This window comes from Bufo gargarizans, chromosome 3, assembly GCF_014858855.1.
Source record: "Bufo gargarizans isolate SCDJY-AF-19 chromosome 3, ASM1485885v1, whole genome shotgun sequence".
Taxonomy (NCBI): Eukaryota; Metazoa; Chordata; class Amphibia; order Anura; family Bufonidae; genus Bufo; species Bufo gargarizans.
In genome coordinates this window covers 247533895-247554372 of record NC_058082.1, presented here as the reverse complement: position 1 = coordinate 247554372, position 20478 = coordinate 247533895, and the positions used below count along the sequence as shown (strand labels likewise).

The following is a 20478-nucleotide window of genomic DNA, read 5'->3' as shown; positions in this document are numbered from 1 at the left end:
TACCTCCAGCACCCAAGGGACTCATACTGCCGCTCATTGTTGGCACTTGCGGTGGCCTTGAACTCCCGTACATCCAGTGGTACCTGCCAATTTCCATTTCTTGACTGCTGCTGTTCACTGCCAATTTTAGGTGGTAAAAAGTCAGTGTTCTCCTGCATATTATTTGAAGTCAATTCCACATATTTATTCTAGCAAAACTATTGAATGGAGGTTAGCCACAGACATCAATGTTCCTTTTGCTAGAAATGAGAATCTATATGACACAGTGTATTAGAGTATGACAAGAAAATCAATTAAGGTTTGATAATGGTTAGGCAATTTTGAAGATAGCGGAGACAAATAAAGTGGCTTTGCAGTGATTGCAGTAACATTAGCTACAGGACATACTGTCGTTTTGTAGACATGCTCATGTGAGTACATTTATAATCATTGTGACATGATGCTGCTGACAATAAAAGGAACTGTGGTCTATCTGGTTAGTTTATGACGACGGCCTGTTTATCCATAAGACCACAGTGTTTAGGCCAAGGAGGTTCATACTATGCTGTTTGTCTAAAGTCAGTGAAGTTCACATGCAAACATTTCCACTACCACCATGTTTACTGTAAATAGAGATCTCCCACAGTCCCGGAATAGCAGATAAATTTACCACGTGCCGTACATACTCACCTCTCCCCGTTCCTGCACTTCCCTCCACTCCCTTGCATTGCCACAGACAATGGCCTGATGCCGGGAACTTGTAGCAGGAACAGGTGAGGTGAGTATCTGATAGTCTGGCCTAGTTTGGAGTCGGTCTGGAATCTGTATTCAGAGGGCACATAGCATCTGTAAAATGTGATGGTCAGGCGTCTATATAAAAGGGCCAGGGTTTGGTCGGGTGTCTATGTAAAGTGGAGCCTAGACAGGGGAATCTATTTCTATAGTTGGCAGGTCCAGTTTAGCTCATGGGGTCTGGTGTGTAGTCTGTATTCTTTTTAGGGCGTGGCGAAGGCGGCCTTGTGTGCAATTTGTAATTTGACTGCTGCAAGTTGGATGCATTTACTGTAAAAACTGGCACAGAATATGATAAAAAGTTGGGTGGCATGCTATGCTTGATGTTTTTTGTTCCCATGTTCAGAATTTCCTTGATGTCACTACTAGAAAGTTGGCAAGTAAGATTTAGGCCCTATTCCACGGATCCGCAAAACACAGACACCGTCAATGTGCGTTCCGCCAGCACTAATAGAATATGCCTATTTTTGTCTGCAATTGCGAACAAGAATAGGACATGTTCTATTTTGGGGGGGGGGGGGGGGGACACGGAAATGCAGACCCGGAAGTGCGGGTCTGCATTTCCGGAGCCGGGCCGCACATCGTGCGGCACCATAGAAATGAATGGGTCCGCAATTCTATTCCGCAAAATGCGGAACGAAATTGCGGACGTGTGAATGGGGCCTTAGTCATACTTATTTTTTTATCTAAGCAGTCAAAACCATTGGTTCCACTGGAACCTGTCTATATAATAAGATAAAGAGAGAAGGCACAATCCACTAGGTCCACCACATCTTCTTTCCATCTCATGTTTAATCGTCATCATCATATAAAATACGCTGGGCAGTGGGTTTGTGATTTATGGTATTAGAGAATCATTCATGATAAGGTCTGAAGGATTGTTTCAAAGAGTGGATATAAATGTCTCACCAACCACTGCCTCGACATCCGTCATAATAATTACCATTGGCTATGGTTTTGCCAGCTGGCCTAGCGTGCACATGGTGGTTCTACAATGCTTAATAACAGGTTTATTCTATTTAAAAAAATTGTATCAGGTTGGTTTCACACAAAATATTTATGGCACTTTTTTGAGCCAAAGCCAAAAGTGGATTCAGCAGGAAGGAGAAGTAGAAGTCCTTTATATTTCTCAGTCCTTTTTAATTCACTTCTGTATTTGGCTGAAAAACTGCATAAAAACACGGCACAAAAACAGTAGTAGTTAAAAAATAAATAAAAAATTCTGATACCACACACTTATGTAGTAAAAGAATAAATACATAAATGCAGAAGCTTATTACGGAGTTTATTTTTTTTTTTTAAGATTATGGAAACACATTTGGGCACAAAATCACACTGGGGTATTTTATCCAAGTTTTTAAGACTTCCTATGGAACAAACAATTGAATGTCATGTGTTCGCAATCTTGATCTTTTAAAGTGTGAGGCTGAGTTCACATTTGCGTACAGATGTCCATTCTTCTTAGGCTACTTTCACATTTGTGGCACTGCAATCCGGCCGTCAGTTCCAGCAGAGAAGGCCAGGAATCAGCGAGACACAACCTGCAGCATGCAGCAGTTTTTGTCCGATCAATTCTCTGCATATTTGCTGGATTGTGGCTGGGTCTTCGCTGGCATTGTCATTCCGGTTGCATCCGGCTATGCCGTATCCGGAGACTTCCAGAAGGCTGTTCTCTGCTGGCACAGCCTGCTGGAATCTATGTCGCAGATGTGAAAGTAGCCTTATCTGTCAGAAGAACAAAAAGTGAAAAATAACTGATCAGTCTCATTTTCAACATCAGTTGTAATCAGTTTGCATCAATTTGTCGTAGTTTGCACATGTCGTTTTATTGCGGCCACCTCTCGTGCTGCCGCCGGAACTCCGCCCCCCCCCCCCTCATTACAGTCAATAGGGCCGGAGCGGGACTCCGGCGGCACACGTGCACTAGCGGCAGCACGAATCCGGCAGACTGTTCACCCGCCGGAACAGCCTGCTGGAGAAGGCTGCCGCTAATGTGAAAGTAGCCTTATACGGATCCGGGTCTGTCAGGCTGTTCCGGCAGAGAACACCCTCCTCGAGTTCATCGGATCCAGCTTAGTTGGATACTGACGTTTACTGGCCGACACCATTTACTGTAATAGATTCCGGATGCTTTCTGACATAAGTGCTGGTTTTCGGCCCAGACAAAACTGTTGCATGCAATGGTTTTTGTCTGGCCAAAAGTTGGCATTTAACCAGAAAGCGGTTGAATCCCATTACAGTCAATGGAGTCCAGAGGTGAATGGCAGTATCCAGTGAACTCTGGCAGGCTGTTCTCTGCCAGATCCATTTATGTGGACCTACCCTTAGTATTGATCAGTTTGCATCAGTTTCTGCCAGTTTTATCAGACAAAGTTATTTTTGACGGGAGAGAACGTCCTGCATGCAGTACTTTTTAGGCTAGGTTCACATCTGCTTCTTTAATTCGGGCAGTCTGTTCCTTTGGGGGAACAGACTGACGGAATTCACTGTATCAGGCATACATGCTGGCCCTCGGAAAGACAAAAAAAGCTACAGGAAGATTTTTTTGTCCGCCCGAAAGCTGGCACATATGCCGGTAGGCAGCCTGATCCGTGCCTCTGCACACCAAAAGGATAGTACATGTTCTATCTTTGGCCGTATGTTGTGGATCACAGACCCATTCAAGTCATAAGGTCGGCATTCGCAAGAGGAGTGCGCACGGCCGATGCCCATGGATTGCAGACCGCAATTTTTGGTCAGAAGCATGGACACTGAGCAAGTACACTCATGGACATGACTCGAGCCCAAAAACAGATCAGTTATTTTTCATTTCTTGTTCTTCTGACAGATCAGAAGAACAAATCTAAATGCAGATGTGAACAAGACCTGAGCCTGAGATCTTTTATTCAAACTTTTGTATGGTCACCATTATATCAGAGAAATAAAACGGCAAACCATTTTAAACACAGATATCATTCATGGAAATCACACCATGAGATAAAGGAGTCATTCTGCCAATTTCCTAATAAAGGCCTGGACAGCATCAAAGCTTTGATTCTGTTTGGATGGTAAAGTCTAAGCAGATCAAAAGATTCTGCAGGAATATTGGGATAAAAAGGGAAATTCTTGTTATTTTTGGCATCTACTCTACCTTTACTGGTGATCGGCCCTCAGGAAACAGCACTTCAAATGAATTATAATAAAGGACGCCTAGCATTTAAGCAGCTAGGTTACCAACTTCTTTTCAGGAGGGTAAAAAATAGATTAAAAGGAAACATTAACTAAACATATATCGCACAAATTTGGAATTGTATTAGTTATCCCAAAAAAATATAAAAAAAACTGCAGTTCCATCAACTCATCAGATATATGACAACCCCTTAAAGGGAGTCTGATAAACCAGGTGAATGCCTTGTAGAGCTAGCTCAGCTGAATGTAATGATACTTTCACTTAGTGATCCTTTATTCTGGACAAAAGGTGCTTTAAATCCATATGGAAATGAGTAGTCGAGTGCACCGAGGGTGATCTTGGCCACTCTGTGCACCCTCGCTCCTCCTGCTTCTTCTTTCAGTCCTCCTTTACCTTTCCTAAGAGGGCCATGCAAGAGATCTATGTATAAACATGGCCCGGTCAATCAAGAAGCAGAGTGAGGGGATGTCATAGGAAGCTGGAGGAGCAGAGGTGGGGACAGGCTTGGGCCCACCCTCAGTGCACGCAACTGCTCATTTGCATATGGATTAAATTTACTTTTTCTTTAGGATGCACCAACAGATCACTAAAAGCAAAAGGTCCCATTACATTCAGCTGAGCTAGCCCTACATCGGTCCTGGTTTAGAGTGAATGTTCTAGTGACAAACTCACTTTAAAAGGGAAACAATAGTGAAAATAGGAATGCACTGCATGCTCATGTAGCGTCAAGCGAGTTTGAGGAGATCTTGATGGACCGGCACTCTATAGAATCAAGCACCGAATCGGTGCACAATGGAACCGCTCTTGCATTGGATTTGGGAGTATTAGGGGAGTTGTTTTCTCTCTAGAAAGACCTGCTGTGAACAGTCACAGTTTACAAAAATAAAAAAGGGACAATTTACTGGTCCTGTTTAAATCGTAGACAGGCAGTCTAATGTTCCATATAGAGCCAGTCACCAAGAAAAATTTGGCGCATCTTTGACACTTCCCTATAAAGCTCCCATTTCATCACCCGATTTTCAGGACAATTTTCGGGTACAAGAATTCATAGTAACACTCATTACTAATAACTGGCTTGTATAATCATGTCCCCGGTCAGCTAGCAAACGAGGAAACACGACCGGAATTTCTGGTGCACTTTTCATTCAGAATGAAAGAAGCAGGATGATCGTCAGCACATCTCCCTGTTTAATCATGGACACTATATATACTGGCCAACGACCAGGCTAACAGTGTTCATCCTAGATTGGCACTCGTCCTGCAGGAAGATCAGGCACTGTAATACAGCCTGAAATTTCTATAAAATTATTGGTTTACAAATGTGTTGAACTATTTTGGGATTACTCTTTTTGCTGTATTTTCCGCAATAACAGTACTAAAAACATGATGGAATATTATGTGCCAAATTTTGATGCATTTTACAACAAGGTCTAGGCGCAATCACATTAGGAAATCTCCTCCACTGAATGTAGTGTACACGCAACTTTCAGAATGGTTTTATTTGATTCCATACAACAACAAAAATATATGAGGCCAACAAACACTGCACACAAGTTGCATGTACGCTATTCAAAGTTGTGTGGGCGTGTGCATTAGGGAGTGGGACGCAACCAATGCAATGTTCTGATTTCCCATCTACTGTGAAACCTACGGTGGAGCACTCACTCATGTGCAATGGATAGATATCTCTGCATAAGGCCTCACACACAGAACCATAACTGTTTTTGTGGTCCGCAAATTGCAGATCCGCAAAACACAGATACTGGCCTTGTGCATTCCAAAGTTTGCGGATCTGCACATCCTCTACTTTGTTAAAAATGCCTATTCTTGTCCACAAAACGGACAAGAATAGGATATGTTCTACTTTTATTTTGCAGGGCCGCAGAATGGACATATGGATGCGGAAAGCACACAGTGTGCTGTCCACATCTTTTGCAATGAACGGGTCTGCATCTGAGCCGCAAAAAATGCGGATGGGATGCGGACAGAAACTACGGTCGTGTGCATGAGGCCTCAGTCTCTGGAGTCATAACAAAAATAGGGTTTCAACTTTTTCCCCGACTGTGGTTTCCACGACCATCACGACAGGTAGATAGCTGAGTGATGTAATGCCATGTCAAGCCAAGAATGTACATCCGCCATCCAGCAGGAGTCGCACATCACCACCATTCTGGATACAAAACCCAGATAGAAACTAATCGAATGAGAAACGTTATTAAATGTGTCTTCCTTCTTCTTTATATGAGGGAATGTGCGATTCTTTCAGAGAACTGTCACTTTCCATTACTAGACAAAATGCCTGCTGCTACAGCAATCTAAGGTTACATCCACACTGAAGCCACAAAACCTACCACTGGCCACACTTTTAGAAGGGGGATTTTAACTTAACTGGTCCAAAATGAATTGTCTTTCATCTCCAGTTCATCATTTTATCCTACAACATTTCAGATCTAGAACAGTTTATGGAACTCATTTTCTAGCATTCACTCCTGCTGACCTATGCTACCACGAAGTGTGAAAGTAGTGTCAGTGCCTGCTCACCATGCCAAGGAAATCTACCAGGACACACATAATGAATGGTATCACACACAGGTAGAGAGACCTGGCTGATCAGCCATACATTTCTTATGGTCAACCATTTTGGTGTCATACACGTCAACCGAGATGTTATATAGTTTGAAGGAATTGGCAGAATTCGTGAAATGTGAGGTTATGGCACAAGTTATGGCAACCAGAATGAAGCTTGCCTTGAGGAAAACACACAGATTCACAAAACACACAGGCGCAGACACACATGTGCAAAACATCACGTGTGTGAACATTTCACCGTTTAATAAGATAGGCAAAACTCATGACCATCACATGTCCTTTTCAATTCATATTATGCTGGTAGTCGTCACTGGCATCGCAACAGTTTTCTTTTGCTTTGAAAAGGTTTTTGTCCTCATCATAAGCAATGTACTAACACACCGGAGAATTATGGGGACTTGGAAACCGCAAAACGGATGCTAGAACAGATGCCATGCTTCACTTTGCATTTCCTCAACAGCTTGCTCTTGCCTCCACCAAACGCGACATGAAGAAAATAATTGCTCGCACACTGACAACAGCAGCAAAATCATATCAAAAACTGTAAAGCTCAATACATTAACTGGTCAAGAGACATATACTCCTAGCTAAGCATATGGAACTAAACTGAATGCTACATGCCATTTGTATCTGGTGCATAGCTGGGGGCAACTACAGATCGCTGATAATATGGCGCTTAGAAGACCAAAGATGTACACGTTATGGTGCAGGCATCTTACCATCGTAGTAAAACCATCTACATAGTAGATCAAAATCCGCTCACGCTCTTACAGATTTATTTCAACGCCAATTCTAGTTTTTGCTTAAAAATAGGAAAAAAAAAAAAAAATTACATGAACAAGACAATCAGTAGTTCTATATTTTAATGTATTTGCCTCACAAATACACCAAATGTAATTATTGCATGGTCTACCCAGGGTCACAAGTTAACCGATGTATTAATTGTGGCACCTGAAAAAGGTAAAAACCTCTATTTTTTTTTTTTACTGTGACGTAATTTATTTCAATATGGATCCGAAAAGCAACACATCCCTCGAGTTGCTAAGAAACCACTTCACTGTTGAGAAGGGGCTGTTACTTGTATGTACGCTGCGACTGAACACCGCATTTAGCTGCACCTAACGGTATTCAGAGTGAAGGGTTCAAAACAATGAAGGGGGCAACAATGATTTTAATTTATTTTTTTGATTTTGCAAACTATGTACAGAAAAATACATATAGATAAAAAAATATAATATTAAAGGAACGTGGTTGATTATGCAGTCAAATTACATAATAATAATAATAATAATTTATATATATATATATATATATATATATATATATATATATATATACACACACACACACACACACACACACACACACACACACATACATATGTGGTACTACATTAAAAATGTAGGCAGTGAAATCTCCTTACTAAGAATGAGACGGAGCGATCTGCAATCAAACAATCCACATTATTTGCAGAAGCCATATGGAAAAAAGATTAAGGGAAAACACAGAGACACACAGGATGAGGTAAGCCTACTGAACTGCTAGTGAAAGACCCAAGACAAGAACTCTCTGGGTACCTTTTCTCTCTTGGCTTTGTTCCGTCGTTTCCTCTGCTGCAGTTTCCATGGCTGGCTTCATCCCATACACCAAAAATGCCTTTTAATTCCCCCACCAACAAACAGCTTCTTGTGCCTTCCTGCGCTGTGGATTTGTTCCCCTGCCTCCTATTTACGGCCGCAGTGATTGAATGCTTCTGTTCTGCACTCCACTAGATCACAGCTTCCTCCAAGATGCAGACTTGTCAGCTCCAATTCTGCTCTCACTACTGGTCCTCCAAGGCTTCTGCCAGAAAACAGTCATACGTCATGCAGGATCCCTTCCTAGAAAATGGCCATTCTGTTCTTGACTGTACCCAGACTTGCTGAATGCTGGAGCCAGTGTGGAAAACCAATGCCACTCCCCCTCTAGTGCTCAACCACTCCGTTCTGCTCTCCTGCTAAGCCCCCCTTGTGCAGTACTAATCACCGCTCATCCTTTATGGATACACATGACACCACAGGGATGTATGGGAAGCAGTAAAAGAAGAGTTCCCGTGTCACACAGTCCTCTGAAGTTGGACCATTCCCTGCAATTAAGAAATTATCTGATCGTTTTATGAACTATTATATGGACACATCCTCTAGGGGCCATTTTCTCGCGTTGTTTTTATTCACGACATAGGCCCTTTACTTCCTCACACTAGGCGTACAGCTCCAGCCACAGAGAAGGAGGCTTTATCCATCATTATTAGTGTTCAGTGCGAATATTCAAAACGCTAATTTTTTTCGCGAATATCGGCACTTAGAGAATTTGCGGATATTTAGAATATAGTGCTGTATATTTGTAATGACGAATATTCCTTTTGTTTTTTTAACACAGTACACGCCAGGTGATCACCCCTCCCTTCTTCTAGCTAGTGGGCCAATGAGAAGGCTTTGTCACAGCTTAGCAACATCCCTAGCAACCAATAGAAAAGTTGCCTACCCCACGGCGATATTTTGCACGCATTACGCGAATAATACATTGCCGATTTTCGCAATCAAGAATATAAATCTCAAATTCACGAATATATGACGAATATGCTACAAAATATTTGCGAAATATCGCGAGTTCCAATATTGCCCCTGCCGCTCATCACTAATAATCATGTTCTATCTAAATGGATCAGATTGGAAATCTGTGGCTTGCAACCACGATCAAACAGTAAGGACATAACCTGGAGCTTTCTAGTATTTTTCTAACCTTGACTTTCAATGTCACTTGGCTAGCTGCTATTGTTCACATACAATTATGAGAGAAGAGGTACCAGTGGGGACCCATTTAGCTCCATAGGGTATGTTAAAAAACCAAGGCCATATATGGTTTGCTAGTCATAAAGAAATCCTGTATAGTGTGGTCACCTGCCATACTGCAGAAGATTAAAATGTAAGCCATACTTCTTATAAATTGTAGAACACTGCACTGTCGTAGTATATAAGTGCTGCTTTACATACTTTTATGCATCATGTATAAATCCATACAAACATACACCTTGCTGACCGGATGCTTCTACAGTTTTATGCTTTTGGTGACTTTTTTTTCCCTTTGATTTCAATAGAACGTATGGTGCAGTTCTGAACTGCACTATAAGAAAAGACAATGAAGGCTGGAATCTCACATGCAAAAACACAGGCGTGAATACAAATATAGAAGAAGACAATCATATACCGTACTTATCAACCATCCAGTGGAAAGGCCAGTTTCACACACAGCATTTTTCATAAACACATTTTTAGCCAAAACCATAATTGTTTATTATACATCTCAATACTTGGTGGATCTACTTCAAGTTTTGGCTTAAAACCTGCTGTAGCAATTTTCCAAAAAGATAAACCAAAGTCAATGTACCCTACGACATAGAAGTCTCAGAGGGAGACGGCTGCTATGAACCCTTCTATGTACTGTGTAGAACCTCTTACACATCAGAACTTGCTCTGGCAGACTCAGCCTGTGTGTTTTGCAGTTGGCAATTCATTAGAATGGTTGTCAAATGTCACTACATCCAACAGCAATTTTCCTAGGCAAAATCAGGTGAGGACTGTTGGAGCCCTTAAACCACATGCTCTGGTAAACCATATCCTTGAACAATTAACCGCCAGTCAAGTAACTGCTGACCACTATAATGTTTTGTACTGTAGTAGTAGGCCTGTGGCAGGAGGTCATCTGTCCCACATGTGAATTCTGTAGTGGTGGGCTAAGCCAAGGTACCCCTACCAATATTTAATTAGCAGGGAGGGGGATGAGCAGTTGGATTTGGGCCTGCTGAGAGAGATAGAGACCATGAGATCTCATGGGGTGGTAACAGACCACTGCTTACTTCATGGACATTTTCTAGACTGTCTCCATTTAGGCAGAGCTAGTGAGCACTCACTCAGGAAAAAGACTACCTTGGTCTGGACCAACTTCTAGTCTGGATTGTGTAAAGTGTGTGGGCCTGGACATAATACTCTAGAGTGGGTATTGACTAGAGATAGCGACCAAGATAGCGACCAAGCACCTGTCTGCTTTGTGTTTTTCGAGAAGTCTGAAGAGTGGCCCAGTTAATGTGTGCAGTGAGACAGACTGTGGCTTGTGTAAGGAGAGTGGCTAGTTAAGCATCCTGTGGGTTTGTGAAGTACACAGACTGCTCTTTTACTGTTCGCAACAACCTGGAGATATACTTTAAAAGCTGCAAATAGAGACCTTCAGTGGCAGACTAGCCATAGACCCTACCTGCATGATTCCTGCTAGGCCGAAGCCCAGTGGGCAGCCCAAGTCCCCTGCATGACCATGGACAGCTAGATAACATTTTGACACTCCCAGCACTGATTAACGCTCGGAGCGCCAATAACTTATGTACCTGGCAACTGCATGTCCCGCTCCTGGATTCAAATGCATCACCAATAGCTCCCTGCCCTGCCGTTAGTCACTAGGCCTGAAGACCTATGAGGTAGAAGAATGGCGCAGGCAGTCACGAAGTGATGACATTCGGAAGTCACAGGCAGCGTGATAATGTCATTGAAACCATCTGTGTCCCAGCAGTCTGGAAGAGCCTTGTGGTCTGCACCACAGAAGGCAGTGTTTAAGGGGAAAGGTGAATATAAGATTATTTTTTCTTTACTTGAGTACTATATGGGCATTTCTCACTAGGAGCAAACACACAAGGGGGGCATTACTGGAGAAGAATAGGGGCCATTAGTAACTAGGGGCCCAATATACAGTACTACTACCCCACTATGGTATTTCTGTCTCCATCTACATGAGCAGACCGCACCTACTTGTGCTAGCCCCAACTTCTGTAAATTTGGGCCCGCCTACAACATGGAGCCACTTTTAGGTGTTTTTTTCCACGGCCACTCTTGTGGGCCAGTCTGACAAATCTTTCTGACAAATTTTCAGAAAAGTAAAAGGGGTTGGCTCATCTAACTAGGATATGGGATCAATGTCAGATAGGAGTGGGTGCCGCACCTATCTCCCGAACAGGGCCCCCAAAGTCAAGGTCAGCACATTATGCAAGTGTGGCCACCTTCCATTCACTACTATGGGAATTCTGAGAATAGCTGAGCACTGGCTCAGTCATTTCCAACATTCTCATAGCAGTGAATAGAGAAGTAGCCGTTCATGCGTGGTGCGCTCTCCATTCACCAGTATGGAACTTTCAAAAAAAAATCTGGCTATTTTCGGAACTCCCATAGCAGTGATTGGAGGATGGCCACGCTTGTGCGGTGTGCTCTCCTTCACCTCGGGCGCTCCTTTCTGGAGATAGGAGTGGGCCCCCAGTGAACCCACACCTCTAGAGCATGTATAGCTTATTCTAGCAATATGTCATCAATGTCTGAGATGAGACAACCCCTTTCATGCTGGATTGTGTGCATTTAACAAATCATATTACGTGAATGGCAAGCAAAATTGGATGCTATATGTTACTTACTAGTGACATTACCAATAGGATTCAGTGCTGAAAAACTTGCACTGCAGACACATATGCCACAACATACCAGATTAATACATCCAACCAAATTAATAACGAAACAAGGTATAAAAGATGATCTACTTCACATGTGCTGCCTGCTCCTCAGTCTTTAGTTAATGTACATAAAATATTGGAGTCACTGTCCTCCAGTGGACGACCCAGACCCGGGAGTCTCAAGTTATGTAGAAAACAGGAAGGATGTCACCACGATTAAAGCAATAAAAGCAGACACACATAATAGAATCCACTTCAGTAGTCTGTTATTAAAATCGCCCACTACATTAAAAAAAATTCATTTGGGGATTCAATTTATTTCATTGGGCACATATGGCGAGTGTGATTACGCAGACTGCTGTAGTGCAGTGATTGAAAAACAATGCCGCCCTATACATATTATCAGAAGAGAGAAATGTATACTGGTCTAAAGGTAATCATGAGGAAAAAACTGTTCATATTAGATAGGTAGCCAGGGAAATACAATGCAAAATGATATATAATTACATATTTTTATCCTGTCAAGCAAAGAGCCCATTAATAAGCCTCAAGCAATCAAACAGATGGCACAAAGAGCCACAGAGTTTCTGTGGGCGTACAGCAGAGTGCTTGAAAAAGATCTGAGGTTGCTGAAGAACTGAGCGCCAAACTGCCGAACGAAAGAACAGAAGCAAAATGTATAGAAAAGGCAGCATGTAATATGAATATATGTAGAAGTATACAATAATCACTGCGATCTTATAAAAAGACAATAGTCTTAGGGTACAACTACACATCAAGGTCATGTTGTGCTTCCGATGTGGCTTACAGCTGCAGTGGGCTCTACCCTTTAGGCCCCTTTCACACGAGCGAGTATTCCTCGCGGATGCGATGCGCGAGTTGAACGCATTGCACCCGCACTGAATCCGGACCCATTAATTTCTATGGGGCTGTGCACACGAGCGGTGATTTTCACGCATCACTTGTGTGTTGCGTGAAAATCGCAGCATGCTCTATATTGTGCGTTTTCCACGCAACGCACGCCCCATAGAAGTGAATGGGGCTACGTGAAATTTGCAAGCATCCGCGAGCAAGTGCGGATGCGGTACGATTTTAACACACGGTTGCTAGGAGACGATCGGGATAGAGACCCGATCATTATTATTTTCTCTTATAACATGGTTATAAAGGGAAAATAATAGCATTCTGTATACAGAGTACAATAGCACAATAGCGCTGGAGGGGTTAAAAAAATAAAAAAAATTTAACTCACCTTAATCCACTTGATCGCGCAGCCCGGCTTCTCTTCTGTCTGTCTTCTGTGCTGTGTGCAGGAAAAGGACCTGTGGTGACATCACTCCGGTCATCACATGATCCATCACCATGGTAAAAGATCATGTGATGGACCATGTGATGACCGGAGTGACGTCACCACAGGTCCTTTTCCTGCACAGAAGACAGACAGAAGAGATGCCGGGGCTGCGCGAGCAAGTGTATTAAGGCGAGTTAAATTATTTTTTATTTTTTAACCCCTTTAGCGCCATTGTACTATGCATTCTGTATTCAGAATGCTATTATTTTCCCTTTATAACCATGTTATAAAGGGAAAAATTATACAATTTACAGAACACCGATCCCAAGCCCGAACTTCTGTGAAGAAGTTCGGGTACCAAACATGCCGATTTTTCTCACGCGCGTGCAAAACGCATTACAATGTTTTGCACTCGCGCAGAAAAATCGTGCATGTTCCCGCAACGCACCCGCACCTTTTCCCGCAACGCCCGTCGGAAAGAGGCCTTAGTCAGTCTGTATTGTTAACAACTGTGTGGTACCTTCAATACAACGCAGCCATTAACCATGCATATCAATTAAATAGTGCAGTCTTATTAGTTTAGTTAGAGCCTGCTATAGTCATATTAGACTGCACTCTGTGATTGTACCCTAGAGTTGATCAGAACAGACGTCCATCAAAATGATTATTCTTTGTTTGAAATTTTGCAATGAAAATCCATTTTAGACGACTGATGAAATTTTTGTCCAATAGTCAGGCAAAAGATCTTTCATTACATGAAAGATCATTCATAGATGAATTTTCTTTCTTTGAAACAGTGTTCCCCAAAAGAAAGGTTGTCCAGAATTTTACTATGGAACTCTATGGCTCTGTGATAGGATGAATGGGATTTCTGCTTCTTCTGGTTTGTGGACATGTTGGAGCTCCGGAACACTATAGTTCCTAAAATCCATTTTGCCTAAACTCCAGTGCGTGTATTAACAACCCACTACGAGTCTTCTGTGCCCAGCAATACCAGCATAAGTGGTCTACCGTTTACATGCATGTGCAATTAAGATACAGCAGGGACCTGGCCCACGTACGTGTTTTTAGTGACAGCTGTGACACAGTGTGGGGAATGGTCTGGGAAAACAGGTATTTTCCTCCCAGCGTGTGCTGCTGGGCTGATTTGCAGCCAGGTGGGGGTCAAATACCAGACTGGATTTTAATTGCCAGTCCGGGTTTTTGGCAGCACCTGGCTGTCCTTAAATAGGCAGCTGGGCTCAGCAGCAGGATCTCTGTGTTGGGATCTGAGGCTTGGTGCCAGGTTGGAGGGATGAGACCTATGGGCTGAGGAAATAGGCCCCCTAAAGCCTGCCATGGACTGCTGGAGGCAGAACTGACATCAAGGTGACTTGTCTCATATGAACTTTCCAACTTGTGAGAAGTAACACCAAGATGTACTTTCCATTGTGTGAAGTAAACACCAAGACTGCAAAGTAACGCATTGTTTTGTGCATTTGATTCAAGTGTGAATAAACACTGAAGTTTTTGCCTCTGTACTGCGACCGCTTACCCCTTCTACCAGAGCGAAACCCCACATAGCTCATACTCTGGAGGTGGTCCAATGGCTGGGAGAGATCACTTGTCGGATAGGCATCATGTGATCTATAAGGAAGCAGCCAGAAGTACCGCAGAGTAATGTGGGGATGATTAGGATTTAGAAAACGAGAGAGAAGTTTTACAAAAAATGTTATGAAACGTAAAAATGTGGCATCCTGAAATGAATGTCTTAACTTTACTTTTACTACCCTATTCACCAGGGGAACGTCCATTTATCATTTTCCTACTGTAGATCAAAGACAACACACTTCACTATATTGGTGCTAATGTTTAGAGGGTGGAGCGCTCACCTAATAAAAGGGGTGCTCTGCCTATTGTTTATGGAGCGTATTCTGCTGTTTGTGTATTGTATAGTGGCATTATTTATTTCTATAGTATTGGTACATTATGTGTACTCTGTGCTGGCATTATTTATATGTACAGTACGGCACCATAATCTATGCCCACTGTATTGTGAAACCATACTTTATGATGTGGGCATTGTACATATTCATCTTTCTATGTGCGCACAGCGAATATGCAAGACCACATCAATGAATCCCCCACTTGACCAAATCCTGTGTATGATCCCGTATAACAGAGATTTCTTACTGCAAAATTCCAAACACATTGCCACTGGTTTGAATGCCCCTTGTGTCTACCGAGCCCATTCTTTCTGCAAATTAGAGGTTGTGAAAGATCGCAAATTCTACCAAAGTAATGTTGTCATGTATCTCTATCAGATATCATAAGATCCTTTGAATTGGATTTCCCATTGAACAGGGTCCTGAACTATTGATGTTATATTAAATTATAAAACTTTATAACCGACTAGAATACTTCCTATTATGAAGCAGTCCCTAATATCAGATCTCTGTAACTGCTGCTGAATGGAGGACTGCCACAGTAAGGGGCGCTCGGGGCATTTGTTCATGTGAAGGTTGTGCACATTTATTATAATGTTATTTCTATGTGTACTGCATGGCAGCTATGTGATATTGGGGGTCACCATTTTGACTGTGGATGTAAAAGTATATAAAATGGGTTGTCTGGCTTCATTGACAGTTGGTGCATGTTTAGTGCTACTTGAGAGAGTTTGCATAGTCTGAAGAAAGAGTTGGGAGAGAGAAGGACAGAGTGTGTGCGGTGAGCCGAATCGGGGCGTAAGCTGAGGAAGACAGGCCAGAGGAATGATGGCTACGTTTCTGCGGGGGAAACCCAGGAGAAAAAGAGTGAATGCAGGTCTGAGACAGGCTGTAGAGGAGCACCACAAGGGACTTCCAAAACTGTTAAGTCGAGTAGTGAGCTGCTAGCAAAGTAAGAGTGGCCAACTGTGAGAGGACCAACCATCCCCCATGATGCAACCAAGAACTGCTGTGCAGACGCTGTCACAGGGTCCTGAACTTTTGTCTTACACCAAAGTCTGTGATCCATTCAGAATAAATCACCACATCAAGTCTTTCTGCGATTGTAATCATTGCATTTTAGGCCAAGAACTGTAAAAATTAAAATAAAATTTGTTCCTGAAATGCAACCGCCAAACATCGTACCTGAACTGTAACCAGCAAGCATATGCCTCACCGAGTAAAGCGATTGTTCCTGTAAGGGTACTTTCACACTTGTGTTTTTCATTTCCGGCACAGAGTTCCATCCTAGGGGCTCTATACAGGAAAATAACTGATCAGTTATATCCCTATGCATTCTGAATGGAGAGCAATCCGTTCAGGATGCATCAGGCTGTCTTCAGTTCAGTCATTTTGACTGATCAGGACAGAGCTAAGGCCTCTTTCACACTTGTGTTGTCCGGATCCAGCGTGTACTCCACTTGCCAGAATTACACGCCGGATCCGGAAAAACGCAAGTGTACTGAAAGCATTTGAAGACGGATCCGTCTTCAAAATGCGTTCAGTGTTACTATGGCACCCAGGACGCTATTAAAGTCCTGGTTGCCATAGTAGGAGCGGGGGAGCGGTATACTTACCGTCCGTGCGGCTCCCGGGGCACTCTAGAATGACGTCAGAGCGCCCCATGCGCATGGATGACGTGCCATGCGATCACATGATCCATGCGCTTGGGGCGCCCTGATGTCACTCTGGAGCGCCCCGGGAGCCGCACGGACGGTAAGTATGCTGCTCCCCCACTCCCCGCTACACTTTACCATGGCTGCCAGGACTTTAGCGTCGCGGCAGCCATGGTAACCATTGAGAAAAAGCTAAACGTCGGATCCGGCAATGCGCCGAAACGATGTTTAGCTTAAGGCCGGATCCAGATTAATGCCTTTCAATGGGCATTAATTCCGGATCCGGCCTTGCGGCAAGTCTTCAGGATTTTTGGCCGGAGCAAAAAGCGCAGCATGCTGCGGTATTTTCTCCGGCCAAAAAACGTTCCGGTCCGGAACTGAAGACATCCTGATGCATCCTGAACGGATTTCACTCCATTCAGAATGCATTAGGATAAAACTGATCAGGATTCTTCCGGCATAGAGCCCCGACGACGGAACTCTATGCTGGAAGAAAAGAACGCAAGTGTGAAAGAGCCCTAAAACCGTAGCATTAGCACTATGGTTTTATCTCCGGAAAAAACTGATCCGGTATTTTCCCCCCATTGGAATGTATTAGTGCCAACCCCGGCATTCCGGTATTTAGAATCCCTCCGGACTGGGGATGCGCAGACCGGTAAAAATGTGAAAAAAGATACAAGACGGATCTGTTCTTGCAATGCATTTTGAGACGGATCTGCAAATGCTTTCAGTCACATCCAGATCGGCGGATCCGGCGGGCAGTTCCAACGACGGAACAGCCTGCCGGATCACATTGCCGCAAGTGTGAAAATAGCCTTAGCCTGCTTGTGTGCAGAGTTATTCCTTTGATGGGCTGCAACTATCATTCCATGTCCATTCTATGATGGCTGTGGGAGCCCTACTTAAAGGGGTTGTCTCACTTCAGCAAACAGCATTTATCAGGTAGAGTAAGTTAATACAAGACACTTACTAATGTATTGCGATTGTCCATATTGCTTCCTTTGCTGGCTTCATTCATTTTTCCATTATGCTACACACTGCTCGTTTCCATGGTTACGACCACTTTGCAATCCATTTGTGGTGGCCGTGCTTGCACACTATGGGAAAAAGCGCCAGACTATGTGCTCTCCCACGGTCCAGGCCATCAGAGAGGCCAACACTTTTTTTCTATAGTGTGCAAGCAAGACCACCACTGATGGATTGAAGGGTGGTCATAACCATGGAAACGAGCAGTGTATAATGTGATGTAAAAATGTATTCAGCCAGCAAAGGAAGCAATATGGACAATCACAATACATTAGCAAGTGCCTTGTATTAACTTTCTCTACATGGTAAGTGCCACTTACTGGAAACTGAGACATCCCCTTTAAAGAGGACCTGTCACCACAAAATGCCATGCAATCTGCAGGCAGCATGTTATAGAGCAGGAGGAGCTAATCAGATTGCTAGTTTGCCTTTTCTAACTTAAGACCATCCATGTGAACAGCTCTCCATACACAGGGGAGGTGTTATCAGTGACTGACAGCTATCTACGTAATCTCACATAAGTGAGTACACCCCAACACTAAAGTAATGACACTTTGTAAAGTAGTCAGTGTATTGCTTGTATTAGTGTCAATTTGGTGCGCCCTCAAAATAACTCAACACACAGCCATTAAAGGGGTATTCCTATCTTCCCTTTTCATACTTGCCTTCCTTGAGCGCGACGTTCACTTCCTTGGATTCTTCTCCCGGCTGGGCAGCGCTTGTGCATTAGACTGAAGATTTTCTCCCGGCCGGGCAATGTCCTGAACGCGCACGCCGCCGCACATGCGCTATGGTGACTTATTCCTGGCCTGTATAGTACAGAGCCGATGTGAGCAGTTGTACTATACTGGCAAGGAAGAAGTCATCATGGCGCATGCGCGTTCAGGACATTGCGCGGCCCGGAGAAAATCTTCAATCTTCTGCGCAAGCGCGGCCCGGCGGGATTTGACAGGAGAGGTGGCCATAACCAGGGGAGACCAAAGACAACGATCAGGTAAGAGGGGACTTATTTTCTCTAAAAGGGTGGGAATTGGGCAATTAAATGTATTTACAAAAATGATCACTGTCAAATCATTAAACAGATTTAACAGTGATCATTGGGATGGGAATACCCCTTTAATGTCTAAACCGCTGGCAACAAAAGTGAGTACACCCCTATGTGAAAATGGCCAAATTGTGCCCAAAGTGTCAATATTTTGTGTAGTGACCATTGTTTTCCAGCACTGCCTTAACTCTCTTGGGTATGTAGTGCACTAGAGCTTCACAGGTTGCCACTGGAATCATGCTTGGCCAGCCAGCATCTTTACCTTCCGTTTCTTTAGCAAGGCAGTGGTCGTCTTGGAAGTGTGTTTGGGTCATTCTCATGATGGAATACTGCCCTGTGTCCCAAATTCTGAAGGGAGGGGGGTCATGCTCTGCTTCAGTATGTCACAGTACATGTTGGCATTTATGGTTCCCTCAATGATCTGTATCTCCCCACAGCCTGCAGCACTCATGCAGCCCCAAACCATGACACCCCCGCCACCATGCTTGACTGTAGGTAAGACACACTTGTCTTTGTACTCCTCACCTGGTTGCTGCAACTCACGCTTGACACAATCTGAACCAAATAAGTTTATCTTGGTCTCATCAGACCACAGGACGTGGTTCCAGTAATCCATATTCTTAATCCGCTTGTCTTCAGCAAACTGTTTGCGGGCTATCTTGTGCATCATCTTTAGAAGAAGCTTCCTTCTGGGACGACTGCCATGCAGACCAGTTTGATGCAGTGTGCCGCGTATGGTCTGAGCACTGACAGGCTGACCACCCCCTTCAACATCTGCAGCAATGCTGGCAGCACTCACTTTGAAAAGACAACCTCTGGATATGATGCTGAGCATGTGCACTCATCTTCTTTGGTGGACCATGGTGAGGCCTCTTCTGAGTGGAACCTGTCTTGTTAAACTGCTGTATGGTCTTGACCACCGGGCTGCAGCTCAGTTCCAGGGTGTTGGCAATCTTCTTATAGCCTAGGCAACTTTTATGTAGAGCAACAATTCTTTTTTTTCACATTCTCAGAGAGTTCTTTGCCATGAGGTGAAGACTCACTTTTGTTGCTAGACATTAATGGCTGAGAGTTATTTTGAGGGCACACCAAATTTACACTGTTATACAAGCTGTACACTGACTACTTTACATTGTATCAAAGTGTCAGATCTTCAGTATTGTCCCATGAAAAGATAAAATATGTACAAAAATGTGAGGGTGTAGTCAGTTTTGCGAGATACTGTACACACACTTACACAGAGAATGCTATTACTGATAACACCTCCCATGTGTACTGAGATCTGTTCACATAGGTGGTCTTAAGTTAGAAAAGTCAGACATAAATGTATAAATTATACGTTTTACTGACTCTTTTCCCATAAACTATATAATCAATCTGCTCAGCTCCTCCTGCTCTATAACATGCTGCTGATTGAGGGACTGACTGGATGAAAGCCAAATTAGTCCTCAGCTCTTTAGAAAGAGATTAGAGGAAAAGAGAC

The 20478-nt window shown here is 43.4% G+C and overlaps 1 protein-coding gene across 5 annotated transcripts in view; it reads right to left on the bottom strand.

Annotated features, from left to right (window-relative positions):
- The window catches only part of GPM6B (glycoprotein M6B), a 129298-nt gene that overhangs the window by 24051 nt on the left and 84769 nt on the right, over window positions 1-20478 (bottom strand). The window contains exons 1-2 of one of the 5 annotated variants that reach the window (XM_044284823.1): window positions 8107-8484; window positions 4-117 (exon numbers count right to left, since the gene is read on the bottom strand). The exons of 1 other annotated variant lie outside the window; for it this stretch is intronic. In XM_044284823.1, coding sequence (XP_044140758.1) covers window positions 4-117; window positions 8107-8167 — 175 coding nt within the window. In that variant the 5' untranslated portion in view covers window positions 8168-8484. Of the gene's footprint in view, window positions 1-3; window positions 118-8106; window positions 8485-20478 lie in introns of those variants that run through there. 3 more of the 5 variants (XM_044284824.1, XM_044284825.1, XM_044284828.1) reach the window with 3 other exon arrangements.